Source organism: Haemaphysalis longicornis, unplaced genomic scaffold, assembly GCF_048455015.1.
Source record: "Haemaphysalis longicornis isolate Haplotype H1 unplaced genomic scaffold, Haemaphysalis longicornis Haplotype H1 scaffold_1632, whole genome shotgun sequence".
Taxonomy (NCBI): domain Eukaryota; kingdom Metazoa; phylum Arthropoda; class Arachnida; order Ixodida; family Ixodidae; genus Haemaphysalis; species Haemaphysalis longicornis.
In genome coordinates this window covers 1-13,000 of record NW_027526270.1, presented here as the reverse complement: position 1 = coordinate 13,000, position 13,000 = coordinate 1, and the positions used below count along the sequence as shown (strand labels likewise).

Genomic DNA, 13,000 nt, shown 5'->3' with positions numbered 1-13,000 from the left:
ATTAATTGGTGTTTTGTCTCCACGCCAGCATTAAAACTGCATAATCAAACAGAGCTACAGGCTTTACTACAGTCATCTTTGTTGACGGCCGCCTGTAACACAAACTGATAAAAAAAAGTCCCTGTGCCAACACAGGAACTCGAAGTCGCCACTGATGAGTTGCCACTCTTTTATCTGTTTTTCTTATTAGAAATCATTAACTGTTTGAAATCTCCATTGGAATTGGCATGATCGTTATACTGATATGGAATCTTTTAAATGGCAACTTTTGTCACCCCTGAGCTGGAGTCGGACCATAGGTTTCTTTGATTTGTACTGCATTTCGTGAACCAGTGGGCCCGTACTGGTGCGACTCTGGTGCGGAACCAGTAAAGCACTTTTTGTCAGTTTCTGCACCTCCTTATTGCGCAGTTCAGGGGAAGCCATGAATTCGTTCTGCACTTGCCTCTAGTTCTACCAAACCAAGGAGAAAAGCGCGTGTGCAGTGTGCTGCATTTTCGTATTGGAAAGGGAGGGGCAGGTTCTTGCTATTTCAGTTCCAGGTGGCACCATGAGGTCACCGCGTGGTAGAGAGAGAGCAGGCAATTTTGTATTGAAGCAGTCTGAGCCAAAGTCCGGCAATGGCGTTGCATAGAAAATTTGCAGCGAAGTATTACAAACGCCACAGTAGCCTTTGGTCTTATTCAAGGGAACTTTATTGCCCGGAAACAATTTAGTGAACAGCGATTGTCAAATTGTGTGTTAGCCGTGCTTGTGAAATTCACCATTAAGAAGGAGCTTGGTTTAAAATATTTTCGATGGGGTAGCACGCAGGCAACTGAGTAAGAGGTAATGTAAGTACAAGAGAGTGAAATGCTGGGCTTGTTGGTTCATACTGTTGCAAAAAAGAAACCAGCGGCAAGCACACGCAGGACAAAAGAAGGAGGGACACAAACACAACGCTGGACTACCAACTGATTTAATCGGGAAAATACGATACACTTATATGCAAAACCACGCGCACGCGCACACCTTGACAACTTGAAGAGATAACTTTATACAGCTAGTAATGTCTCCATTTCCTGTATTGACTAGCAGACGACAGTATTTTGGTGGTGAAACCAATTGCAAACTGAATGTGTTTATTTCACGCAATAAATTAAAATACTGTCAGTTGCCCATAAAAAAAGAAATAGTTGCTCAAATCTAGTTTTTGCATCACGCAGGCGACTGAAACATTGGCAAACCTCTAGCGCCGCGGCGCGCACATTCGGTGCTAAAAAAAGTTTCAAAAGAAGGGCAAGAAGTATTCATGTTAACTTCCCTATATTTTATTTATGCCAGTTAATGTTTTTTGTAGTTTAATTTTTGAATAAATAATTTTTTTTGCAACTTGCCAGACGCTGTGCAACATTTTGTTTGACCGTTACGACCGTTCTCTTTGCTTGTCTGGCAACTGCTCTTTTTCACCGACTCCTTGGTGAGTGCGGCCACGCGTGTCATAAGAGTCTGTAAGTACGCTTCTAAATTGTTATTAACAGCAACGTAACAATTGCAGACTTTTACCATTGCGTGTTTAACATGTCTAAGCACGCACTTTTTTCACAACCGTGCCTGTTCAAACTTAAGGATAAATTTCCTGTATGTGTTATGTAGTAGGCTTAGCTCCGCGATGAGCACCATAGGGTTCAAAGCTGTCTTTCGCTAGGCTTTAACATGAAGTTACTTCACGCGTGAAACAAGTGTTCAGATGTGCATGTATGCCTCGCATGGAACCAGCTAAATCAGCTCGTCCCTTCTAGGGCCGGCGTTTTGGTTTGGCCCTAGTCGCGTTGGTCGCGCATGCATGTGCTGTGCCGGCGTACCGCTCCGCGTGTGCTTTTCCCACCCAGATGCAGTTGTGTGCTTGTCTCTGTTGACATATTAATAATTACAGAAATAATTTTGAGCATAAACGCGAATAAGTTACCCCTCATGAATGTAGTCGGGGACGCGCGATTGGTAGAACAATTGTCACGGAGTTTTTAAAATGCGTTGATGCAGTGGCTCGGTGTCGTTTCATTGCTTGTTATTTGCGTATCCATAACCTTCCAAAACTTTTTGAGGGTTGTTAATTTCTGTGGACATGAGACTCGCCATCGAGTACGCCTTCCCTTCTGGTACTGTTTGTACAGACTCCGAGTCTGCAGTCACCGGAACCAAGTTGTCATCATAGCCTTGCCAGGGAAGCTTCGATTCGTTCCCCCGTCATCTGTTGCATGAACGTGAACGACATGTGCATTTCATGTCTTGCCCCTTGCGTGCGTAGCGTAATGCTTGTCAGCAGTTCGAGCACTCTTGCGATACCTTACAAGCTCAATGAGAGCATTAGTGAAGGGGGTACAAACTTCGAATAGTAATAGGGCGGTCATCAAAAACCCCAAGGAATACATTTGTCGAACAGCGCGAGAAAGCAGCATCGTGCTTCGCAGCCTGGCCAATTCAGTGTTATCTGCAACGATCCGTAGACCGATTGTTGCAACTTCTGGCATCTGTGATTGATATCTTGCCCCGCGTACAGCTTCTGTTGCTGTGTTCTCAACTTGGCGTGCATTCTCTGTGCTGTGTTGCAGGGTTGTGTAGCACAAGGCATCCACGATGGGGCGCATGCACTGTAGCGGCAAGGGTATCTCCCAGTCTGCGCTGCCGTACCGGCGCAGTGTGCCCACATGGCTCAAGCTGACCCCTGACGACGTCAAGGAGCACATCTACAAGCTGGCCAAGAAGGGCCTGACACCCTCCCAGATTGGCGTCATCCTCAGGGATTCCCATGGTGTGGCCCAGGTATGGGCACCGGCTGCATTTCTCTTAGTAGCAGCACTTGCGCTCCCATCTAGGCTGGGGGCGCTACTCCCTGTGTCAGTGGTACTCCGTTCGCGGTGGTTTTCACGCAACAGCTTTCCATTTTCTGCTTCGGCTTTTTTTTATGCTTTCCCTGTCAGTATATACCCTTTCTAAAATGGCTTGAATGCTAGCAGAGGAGCAGTAAGAAACTCGGGCAACACTGTGAACCGCCATCATTAAGGAAGTGAAAAGGCAGCAAACCATCCATTGCAGCGTAGTTGTTTTTCCCATAACTGGGTGGGAAAATACCCATGCTGCTCTACCTTTGTTTGAAGAGCAGTATATTCTGGACTTTAATTCGACGAGGTCATTGCCTGACAGACCCTACAAGATGCTGCAATTTCAGCATGGAATACCGTCTGTGATGATGAACAGCACCCAACGGATGCAGGATTGGTTGTTAACAACGAATAGCCTTTCCACTGCCTCCCTTTTAGATCATCGAGTTTTATTTGTGTTTATTCGATGCGCCCTTTCTCCGTGGTAGCAGCAGCGGGCCGCTATGAATGGACCATGGGGGGGCCATTCTTTGCTGAGCGCTCACTTTGCAAACTGTTCAAACTTTCTAGACCATTCGCTGAAAGGACGGAAGCATACATAAAGACATATCGCTCATCTCAGCGAAGGGTTCCAAACCAACTTTTGTTGCCTTGCAGACAGTAAAATATTGTTACGTGGCAGCAAGGCAAATGAGACGAAGCATGGAAGATGTGAGCGATACATTTACGTGATAATGCCGCAGAGCAATGCGATTTATTTACAAGCGGACATGATCGCTCGAGTTACCGGTCCGTGCCGCCCACTGTTTCGTCATTGGCGGCAATGGGTCCTAAGAAGCTATGCGCCAGCGCCTACTTTTGTTTCCTGTAACAATATTGCCCCTCATTTTTCTTGATTGCTGCGATCCACCTTTCTTTCATGTGTAAAACAGTTGGAAACTAGTGATAAGACACTTGCGAATAAGTTATGCAAGTTTGCAGTTCACAGATGATCCATCAGTGCGGGCAGAGCGGAACACGCATGCAAACTCTTAATTCGCCTGCACCAAAACAGCTGGGCTGCCTAAATGCTTCGCGCTAAACAGCTGGGCTGCCTAAATGCTTCGCGCTAATGATGGCGTAAATTGTGACCGGCACGTGAAAAGCGGCTCAAGCTAACGTATAAAAAATGGTGCATGGCACTGAACATTATAATGGGAGGAGCTAAAGACTCGCATTGTACGAAACTTTTGCCTGGCGTCACTCGCGTATTCGTACTGCTTGCAGAGAGGTACACAGCAATGGGTGGGCATCGTGCTTTGTGGGGCTGCAGACTGGTGAAGCGATGGGCCAAAACGGGCAGCTGCAACAGCGTTCCTGCGCGGCGCTTCATTTATCATGACGTCATTGCGTTCACCACCACTGTTGCCACCACTGAATCAGCGTTGCCAGCCTTTTTGCAAGAGTCTTATTGCCCTCCATGGAAATGATTTAGGCTCACGTAAGGCTACATTTACATGCATTTTCAAAGCGCTGAGAAGTCCTCTTTGTGATGTGGCCTGCTCACGACTGCACTGCATTCACCCCAGCCACCTATATTCACCTGTTTCCACTTGATAAACCCTTTGCCTAGACTAGTGATCTCATCAAGGTTTGATTTTGAATGCAGCTAGCATCATGTGCACTCTACAAAGCTTATTTCTGTTATGGAGCTATGGGGCAGCACTTGCAGGCGACACCAGGCGTAGTCCAGTAGTGAATAACAGCATCATTTTTTGCAACAAACAGGACGGCAGCAGCAAGAGCGTGGGGATTTCTTGAGAAGTAAGTTTTGAGGAAAACAAAGTATAGTCAAAACCTGTTATATTGAAAAAAGCACCAATGTATAAGCATGCTAAGAAATTGGACATCATAAAAGCACAAAACAGTTAAAGAAACGCTTTTTTTGGTGGAACTACCTTACTTTCACAAGAAATATTCCTGTATCTTCTTCTGCTTGAACATCGTTGGTGCCGGACACAGTGCCCCCACCTACCAACTCCCGTCCATCAACACTCCACAAGGTTCAGTCCTCTCCCCCCTCCTCTTTAATCTCGCTGTCTCCCATCTTCTTCCATCCTGGACAATATCCCTCGGCTATGCTATAGTATGTACGCTGATGACATCACCCTTTGGGTAACTGGGGGCAGTGACACGGATATAGAAGCAACACTTCAAGCAGGAGTCTCAGCGGTACAACAGGCAGCCCAGGAAGCAGGTTTAGCATGCTCGCCATCAAAATCCGAACTCCTCATGCTATCACCACACGCCACCACCCCTAGAACAGCACCCAGCATGCATGTATATCTGGATAATGCTCCTATACCAACTGTGAATCGCATAAAAATATTCGGCCTAGTCATCCAATCCAATCGCCGGAACACATCGGTCCTACACACCCTTTCCTCACACGTAACCCAAATCATAGGCCTCCTGAGGCGCGGAACTGCTAGGGGCCACGGCCCGATGGAGGAGAACCGCTGCCGATTTATCCAGGCATTTCTAATGAGCCGCATTACCTACTCCCTCCCATATCTGTCCCTTTCTACCACGGAAGTCACCAAAGTAGATGGACTCATCCATAAGGCCTACAGGGCTGCTCTCGGCTTGCCTCCTCATGCATCCACTGCCAAACTATGGGCCACCGGCACCTACAACTCCGTGGATGAATTAATTGAAGCGCACCGTACGGGCCAGATATGTCGCCTGGCTAACCACACACCTTGCCAACTCTTACTTAAGGAGGCACAAATACATACTCCCCTTACATCAACCCCCACAGCTCGCATTCCACCCGATTATAGAGATAACATAACAATCCGGCCACTCCCCCGTAATATGAACCCTACTCATCATACTGCCCGATGAGCTGCTCGAGCGCGTGCTTCGTTTCCACTTTCCCCCCCTCGCCAAACACCTTCTACGTAGATGCTGCAGCACACAGGCACAAGCCGGCCTTCACTGTGGCTGTCGTCTCCTCGCCGACTACTACTCCTCTCACGTCTCTCACTATTCCCACCACAACCCCACATGTTGTGGAAGAGGTGGCCATAGCCCTGGCTCTCGCACACGGGCCTCCCCTTGATCTAATATTATCTGATTCAAAAACGGCCATCAAAAATTTTGCTAGCGGCAGTATCTCCATGCTAGCCTGCAAAATTCTGCTTCAAAATTCAGCCCCCCAGCATCCTACGGAGCTCCTCTGGTTACCGGCACACACTGGACTAGACGGCGCTGAGTGGGCTCATAAGGCGGCACGAGCACCCGTCACCCGTGCGCCTGATGAGATCACTTCCCGTCAAGGAGTTTACTTCGCCAGGAACTCCCGCAACACGCTGCCCCCGGCTCGCCCATCCCTAACCCCCTTGGAGGAATGGCTGTGGCGCCTCCTCCAAACGGAATCACTCCCCAACCGAGCCCTCCTTCATCACATTTACCCATCCGCCTACCCCTCTCCACTCTGCCCGCATTGTGGCGCTAAATCCACAGTGTAACCCCACATGTGGGCCTGCCCCTCTGACCCCCACTCCACCATAACTTCCCCTGACCACTGGACGGAGGCCCTGGGCCGCTCGGACGGAGACTCTTAGCGCCCAGTGGTCACCCAAGCACAAGCCGTGGTGGCGGCCCTTCGGGCAGCCATGGCGGCCCCTTAGACCACTGGTGTCAATAACAGTTTTTATCTCTCTCTCACATTCGCGAAGAAGGGCCAGGCTGGTGCGACCTTTCGCATTTCACCAATCACTTCGGAGGTAGTGGGCAAAAGACTGTCATTGCTTTCTTCGTTGCGCCCGTTTTTTCTTGCGCTTGGTGCGATGTCTGCTATGTAGTCTTCCAGACTCGCCAACTGTTGATCCGGCAAGGGTATTCAGAAATTCCGACCACTTGCTACGCACTTTTCTCAACGCCAGCGGTGACTCCTCAGGATTTTTAAAGCCATCACTGGAATACACAAGCCGGCAGTTTTGATCGGGTGGTTTTTTTTCGTAGCATCTGCACAGAATCTCTTTAGAGAAAGTTAAAGCTCCCTGCCACACTGAGAGCATTCTTTGGAATCTCGTGTGCTGCAAAGAAGTCCGACTTCTCACCGTGTTTGACTTTATTTACAATTGCCTGCTTTACGGTGAAAAGCTAATTCGGCTGCTTTGCGCAAGCTAGAACCACCAAATAAGCGCTAGTGACACTAGCGCGAACGACGCAAGCACAATGAACGAAAAAAGCATGGCAGGTGGGTCAGTATCATTTTTTTGCATGGTGGGTCTCGACAGCTTGCCCTACACAGTACACAGTCACAATAGGGATAGTGAGGGAAAGGAGGGGAAAGAGCTTCCCATGAGTGACTGGGGTAAGCCACTTTTAGAGGTGTGCCGGCGGAATCTCTCCTCCGCCCTGTAGCCAAGCCAACTTGGGGGGAGGGGGGGGGGCACTTTTGCAGCATTTGGCAGTCGATATTTTGGGAGTTGCTGGTATTTTTGTTTGATGTATGTGTAATTTTTGCTATACATTCTCATTGTAAATGTACCGCGTCGAGAAATAGATATAAAGGATTTCATGTAAATGGGTTTAGCTGTTACATGCATGCACTTGCTCAGGATGTCTACCAGAGTGCACATTTTGCATTTGCCTGTGCTGCGCAATGGTAAAAGTGGCCACAGCCCCCAATAAGGCCTGTTGTACGAAATGATAACTTCAGAAAATTAGCGCACTACTGTTACAACTGGGAGGAAGCTGCTCTCACGGCCAGTGTGTAACACTATGTCTAGCACACTATTCCGCCTTTTTTTTTTTTTTTTTTCTCTCCAGTTATTTTCACCACGTGTAGCTGGAGGCATCTGAGAAATGTGGATCACACACTGCCATAAACACAACACAAACATTCAGTATACAGCACAACACTGTCATTGTTTGCTGCCAACACCCCAAACATGGAGGCTTAGTGGAGAAGCTATGGCAGGAGTAATTGTAGTTGCTCCTGGAGGAATTGTGAGTGGAGTGAACGCCCACTCATGCAGACTGTGGTAGCAAGGAATTCAGATGGCCTGGGAGTCGGATTTGTCTTTCACGCACCTGGTTAGTGTCGCCGAGAAATTTGCCCTTTACATAATTAGATTGAAACCTCATTAGCATGCTAGTTACAACCAGTTGTCTCTAAAAGTGGACAAGGTTGGAGGCATTTCTTGTGGGCTGCTCATTGCTGGTGAATAAAAGGAAAGGGCATTTTCTCTCGCAACTTTTTACATTGCACCCGGCATTTCAACTGCATGGTCATGTCTTGTAGCTGTTGGCTGGTATTTTGGGCCAGATATTGCATTGTTGCTAGGAGTGTGTCTAAAAAAGATTTTGCACGCAGCAGCAATTCTGAGCTATGTATGCCATGTGGGGCGCTTTTTAAGTTCAACAACTTGGGCTTATAGCGTAGGCGTAGGTCTCTTGGAAGGTGATTTTTGCACGCTGCGTATTCACAGAAACCCTGGATGTTATCATTGTAGTATTGTGCTGCTTCCCTACTTGCATGTAATAAATTGTCTCAGTCACTACAACAAAATATAGGGCACTCAAGTACTCCTGACGATGTAGTGAATGTGGAAGCGCTAGTGTTGATTTGGGGAGTGGATGTGCCGGTATTGTGCGTGCCGCCATATTTCACGCGGAGTCCATCGCTGTATGCCCCTCACAAATGAAACATTTAAAAAGGGTCGCATGAAAGGCAGCACGTTCATTCTGTGCATGGTAATTATGTGCTTTCTACCATCCTTTTCCTTCCATTGCATCATTTTTTCTCCTCTTTCCATTGCTGTCAGTAGTCTTCATTACCCCTATGTATAGGCTACTAGCAGGAACGTGCTTCGCTAGTTACTTAATTGCTGCTTGTGTAATTGACATACTCAAATTTCTCCGGCAGTAGAAGGCCACAACCCATTCCGAACGTTCATCTTTAGTCGGCTTGGATTATTTGTTTGATGTGGTCCAGGGGTTCCGAGTTCCTATCGCATACCCTGGTTCAAATCCTGCGCGGCACAAAATTTGCTCGACACTTCTCTACTCGTGTGTCTTCATTTATGGGAGCTTCCCTTAGAGATGTGGTGCCATTTCGAGCATCGATTGATCTGTTCTTATCCTTTGAGTAGTCAACCATTTTGTGTGCCATGAAACTCTGGATTTCAGGCTGAGGCGATTGGCCAATGCTTTCGAATTAAAATATAGCTTTGGGTAAGCAAAACCCGTAGGCAGTCGGTGCTCAACATTGCACACTCTTTATTTAAAAAATGCAATAACATGAAACTAGAATTGATTCTAAAACAACCTGTTTAGTAGGTAGTATTGCCGATGTCAACACATTTTAGTTTTTGTTTTTCAGTTATATTTAACTGCTGCAGTTCATTTTAAGCTCAGTAATCGGGAACGTAGAGAAGCTGATCGCAACACCCTTGTGACGTTCTTCAGCATTTCAATTTGCTGATGGCGCTTGCAAAACAAACCTTGGTTGCAATTAACTGCACTTGTTCAAGGGGAAGGGCATAATTTGGCACTAAACTTTCTAAAAATCTTAAAGATCGCACCTGAACGTGACACTACCGTGTGCATACAAAACAACTTTGTTAGTTTCAGTGTGTGAATCAAGAACTGCATAAAGGAATAGAAAAAAGACTACATCTGGTTTTATCTCTTGCATTTGTTTTGGCAGCATACGTAAGGTTGGTATATCTAACAATTCGGCTTTTAAATGTTGTAGGGCCCTATCTGAGAAACCAAGGCATTTTAATTGATGCCTCTTCATTTGGGATAGAGAGCATACATTTACAAAAATCAGTAGTCTCTTTAAGCTTCTTGGGGCCTCACAGGCTTCCATCGCTGTGGCATTTATGTACCATCATGACCACCCTTATAGTTTAGAGTAAGGGTCCTGACACCCATATATTTAACTCTCTTTAGTAGTCATTCTCGTGCCATACATGTTTTAGCTTCTAACATAACGCGTTGAAATGTGGGTGCTGATCCTGCCGTTTCCCCTCCCCTCCCTCCCTCTCTTTAGGTTCGGTGGGTGACGGGCAACAAGATCCTGCGCATCCTGAAGGGCAAGGGCCTGGCCCCCGATCTTCCCGAGGACCTGTACTCTCTGATCAAGAAGGCGGTGGCCATCCGCAAGCACCTGGAGCGCAACCGCAAGGACCGCGACTCCAAGTTCCGCCTCATCCTGGTCGAGAGCCGCATCCACCGCCTGGTGCGCTACTACAAGGCCAAGCGCATCCTGGCACCCACCTGGCGGTACGAGTCCTCTACCGCCTCCGCCCTGGTCGCCTGAGGCCCCATTAAAGACGCTGCTTCCCCTCTACTATGTTCTGGCGTGTGCTGTTCCTTGTACAGGGGTGGAACTGCTGTGCCAATTGCGCCATTGTGCGCCAATTTGCCAAGCTGCGCAGAAACGGCAATTTGCGCGATTATTGACCATTGAGAGCATAAAACGCCAAATTTAGCCCGAGTCTTGTCGTCGTCCGGACAACACTGAGCGCTGGCTACACAATAGACGCAGCCGCATCCACGCCGCATCCATAGCCACGGCAGTTCGGTGCACGACCGGCTATGTTCGGTGCACTCTGTTCTGTGGTGCACTCGTGTTTTCCTCGTGGAGTTTATCGCAACGTTGTTTATCGCCGCGGCTTTTCCGGAAGGCTGTCACCAGCATGAGTAAAAGTACTTTGAACAGTTATGTAGTGATATAACTTGAGGCATGGCCTCTGGAATTTGCAGCTGCTCGAAGTAAGACGAACGACCCCTTCGCATCAGTATTTTTTATTATTTTTGCGCGAGTACGCAGTTACTGTGGTGATTGAAGTCTCTTCGGGACCTGCACGAACCGAGAACCGCGACGACGCGAGCTTCCGCGCAAAGGGCTCTTCTGCGATACTGAGAGTGTTGCGGAGGCCGCTATCACTTTCATTTAAAACAGTTGCGTGCAGCGCACCACACAGCCGCCGTACTCGTTCGCGCGCCGACGAGGCCCGACTCAACCGCGAGAGCGGGCGTCTTGATGGGATGCCGTGCCCGCTTTCGCCTTCGCGTCTATTACGGAATGAGGCGTCGTAAAATCGCCATCTTCGTTCGCTGCCTACCTTTGCCTGCCTTCTCGGTCGACGCGGCGGCGGCAGCTTGCTGCGAATACGGCATCATATTCTACGGTGCCCGTCTTCGTGTTGGGGAATATCGATGCGAGATGATGTGCGCTCGGCGAGCGCCGCTCGGGTAGGGCACGTTCACGACGCCTGATTTCACGGTTGCGGTGACGGCGGCAGCGGGGCGGCGCACTGCACGCGATTGTTTTAGCTCGAAACTACTTTGCCAAAAAATTTAAAAAAGCAGCCACTGTTAGTAACATAGTGTTGATTATTATACAAATAAAGGCCAAAAAGTCGCTACATTTAAAGGAATTGGCAAAAAGCAGGTTTCAGTCCCGAGTAAAGGGTAATATCAAGGTGCCAGCTCCTATTTAATTTATTGCGCTCCTTCTAAATAATTCTGGCCAATTCTATTTTTCATGCAGTTTTTGGATTCATCATCATCATCAGTTGCTCTTAAAAGTGCGCTCAGCCGCATTATTTAAGGCCGTCAGTGTGCTCCAAAAGTGCTCCTAAGTAGCCCCTAAATTGCTCCAAACCTGCTCCAAAATCGGATTTTTGCTGCTCCAAAGCTGCTCCAAAATAAGACTTTTGCTGCTCCCGTGCCTGCTCCAAAAAGCTAGACCCTGCTTCCACCCCTGTTGTACTACGACCCCTCCTCTGACAGTGTCATGAGTGCGGGAGGCAAAAAGCAATGGGAGAGCAAACTCTTTCGTTTGGAATGGCACTGCAGTGAAAAACCAGGCTCTGTAGCAAAGCAGATTTCATGTGGCACGCTTGCCTTATGCGATTGGTCAGTGGATGTATACATATGAATGTGTAGTCAAGTCACAGAGGGGAGAGGGTTAACTGAAGGTAAAGGATGTGTTGCTGGGGTAGTGCCTCGCTGCATGTTTGTAGAGGAGTTGGTACATCTTGTTGGGGAGCGTCACGTTCCAGTACAGTGATGTTTTTAGTTTATTTCAACATGGGTAAAATCGCCAACAGTGGTGCTGAAATTACAGCATGTCTTTGTACAGTTGCTGTGGCATTGTTGCCACTTCACAGCTCGAGGCGCATGCCACTGGCTTAGGTGACTGCAACAAAATATGCCACCACTCTTTGTAAGCATTAGTGTGCATGTGGCCCCCTTTCCCCTCTCACTGGGAGTAGCGTCAGGTGAGCTCTGACCTGGCAACCAAAGAAACAGTCGCGGCCAGAGCCCTGGCCCCCGCGACGTCCAAGGGCTCTGGGCGGGGCAATGATGCAATAGTTACCTTTAGGCACTCAACCCAACTAGGTAACCATCATACCATTGCCCCGTAACATTTTGACCGGCCGTGCTCTTCACTTTGCCTGGGCCTTAGGTGGGATTGCCACATTAGGCCGGGGCCTACTTCACGTAATTAGAGAAGTGTGAACGGTGAAGAACTATGTTCACCTAACTTTCAGCAAGATGAGGCGTGGTGTGGTGCATGGTTGTTAGCGCGCAAGTGCCGGCGGTGGTGACAGAACTGATAGCTCAGGCCACGCAAATAACCTGGTAGGCTGGCGCTAGCCGTCAGGTGGGGATAACATACCTGCCAGGTTTCCCTAATTGTCCGGGAGACTCCCTAATTTTGATGGTTTTGTATGATTGTACGACCAAAACAAAAATCTCCCGAATATGCACCCGTGTTGGGCCAAACCTTTCTCCCAGTCTGGCCAAATTGTGCCGGAGCCACCTGACAATCCAATGTAATCCTGCACGAATTGGCATCGTTATCAGTGAAGAGCTTTACAAGCATATTCGGTCATGCACGCAAGTTGAACTGGTCAGTAGTACCACCGAAACGCTGAGTGCAAGAGGCACTTTAGCGTAGTAAAGAAAAATTCCACTCGGTTCCTAGCAACCCATGCCTGGCACAATGCTCAGTCGCATTCTTTTAGCAAAGTGTCGCACCAGCGAATATTGTCGCCCTCGACAGTATTCGCAGGACGTCCTGAAAAGGGCTGCGCCAGCCACATTGAAAATTGGGCAACTGACCA

At 48.2% G+C, this 13,000-nt stretch overlaps 1 protein-coding gene across 1 annotated transcript; it reads left to right on the top strand.

Annotated features, from left to right (window-relative positions):
• Positions 1–1,344: 1,344 nt before the first annotated feature.
• Positions 1,345–10,212, top strand: LOC144166282 (small ribosomal subunit protein uS15). Its single transcript, XM_077695821.1, has 3 exons — positions 1,345–1,490; positions 2,592–2,802; positions 9,913–10,212. The coding sequence occupies exons 2-3, from the start codon at positions 2,617–2,619 to the stop codon at positions 10,180–10,182; spliced, it is 456 nt and encodes a 151-aa protein (XP_077551947.1). The 5' UTR covers positions 1,345–1,490; positions 2,592–2,616; the 3' UTR covers positions 10,183–10,212.
• The last annotated feature ends 2,788 nt before the right edge of the window (positions 10,213–13,000 follow it).

Excerpts from the sequence above, each read along its gene's own strand:
- LOC144166282 (XM_077695821.1), top strand. The coding sequence starts at position 2,617 with ATGGGGCGCATGCACTGTAGCGGCAAGGGTATCTCCCAGTCTGCGCTG. Across the intron at positions 2,803-9,912 it reads ATTCCCATGGTGTGGCCCAG|GTTCGGTGGGTGACGGGCAA; the intron begins GTATGGGCACCG and ends CCCTCTCTTTAG.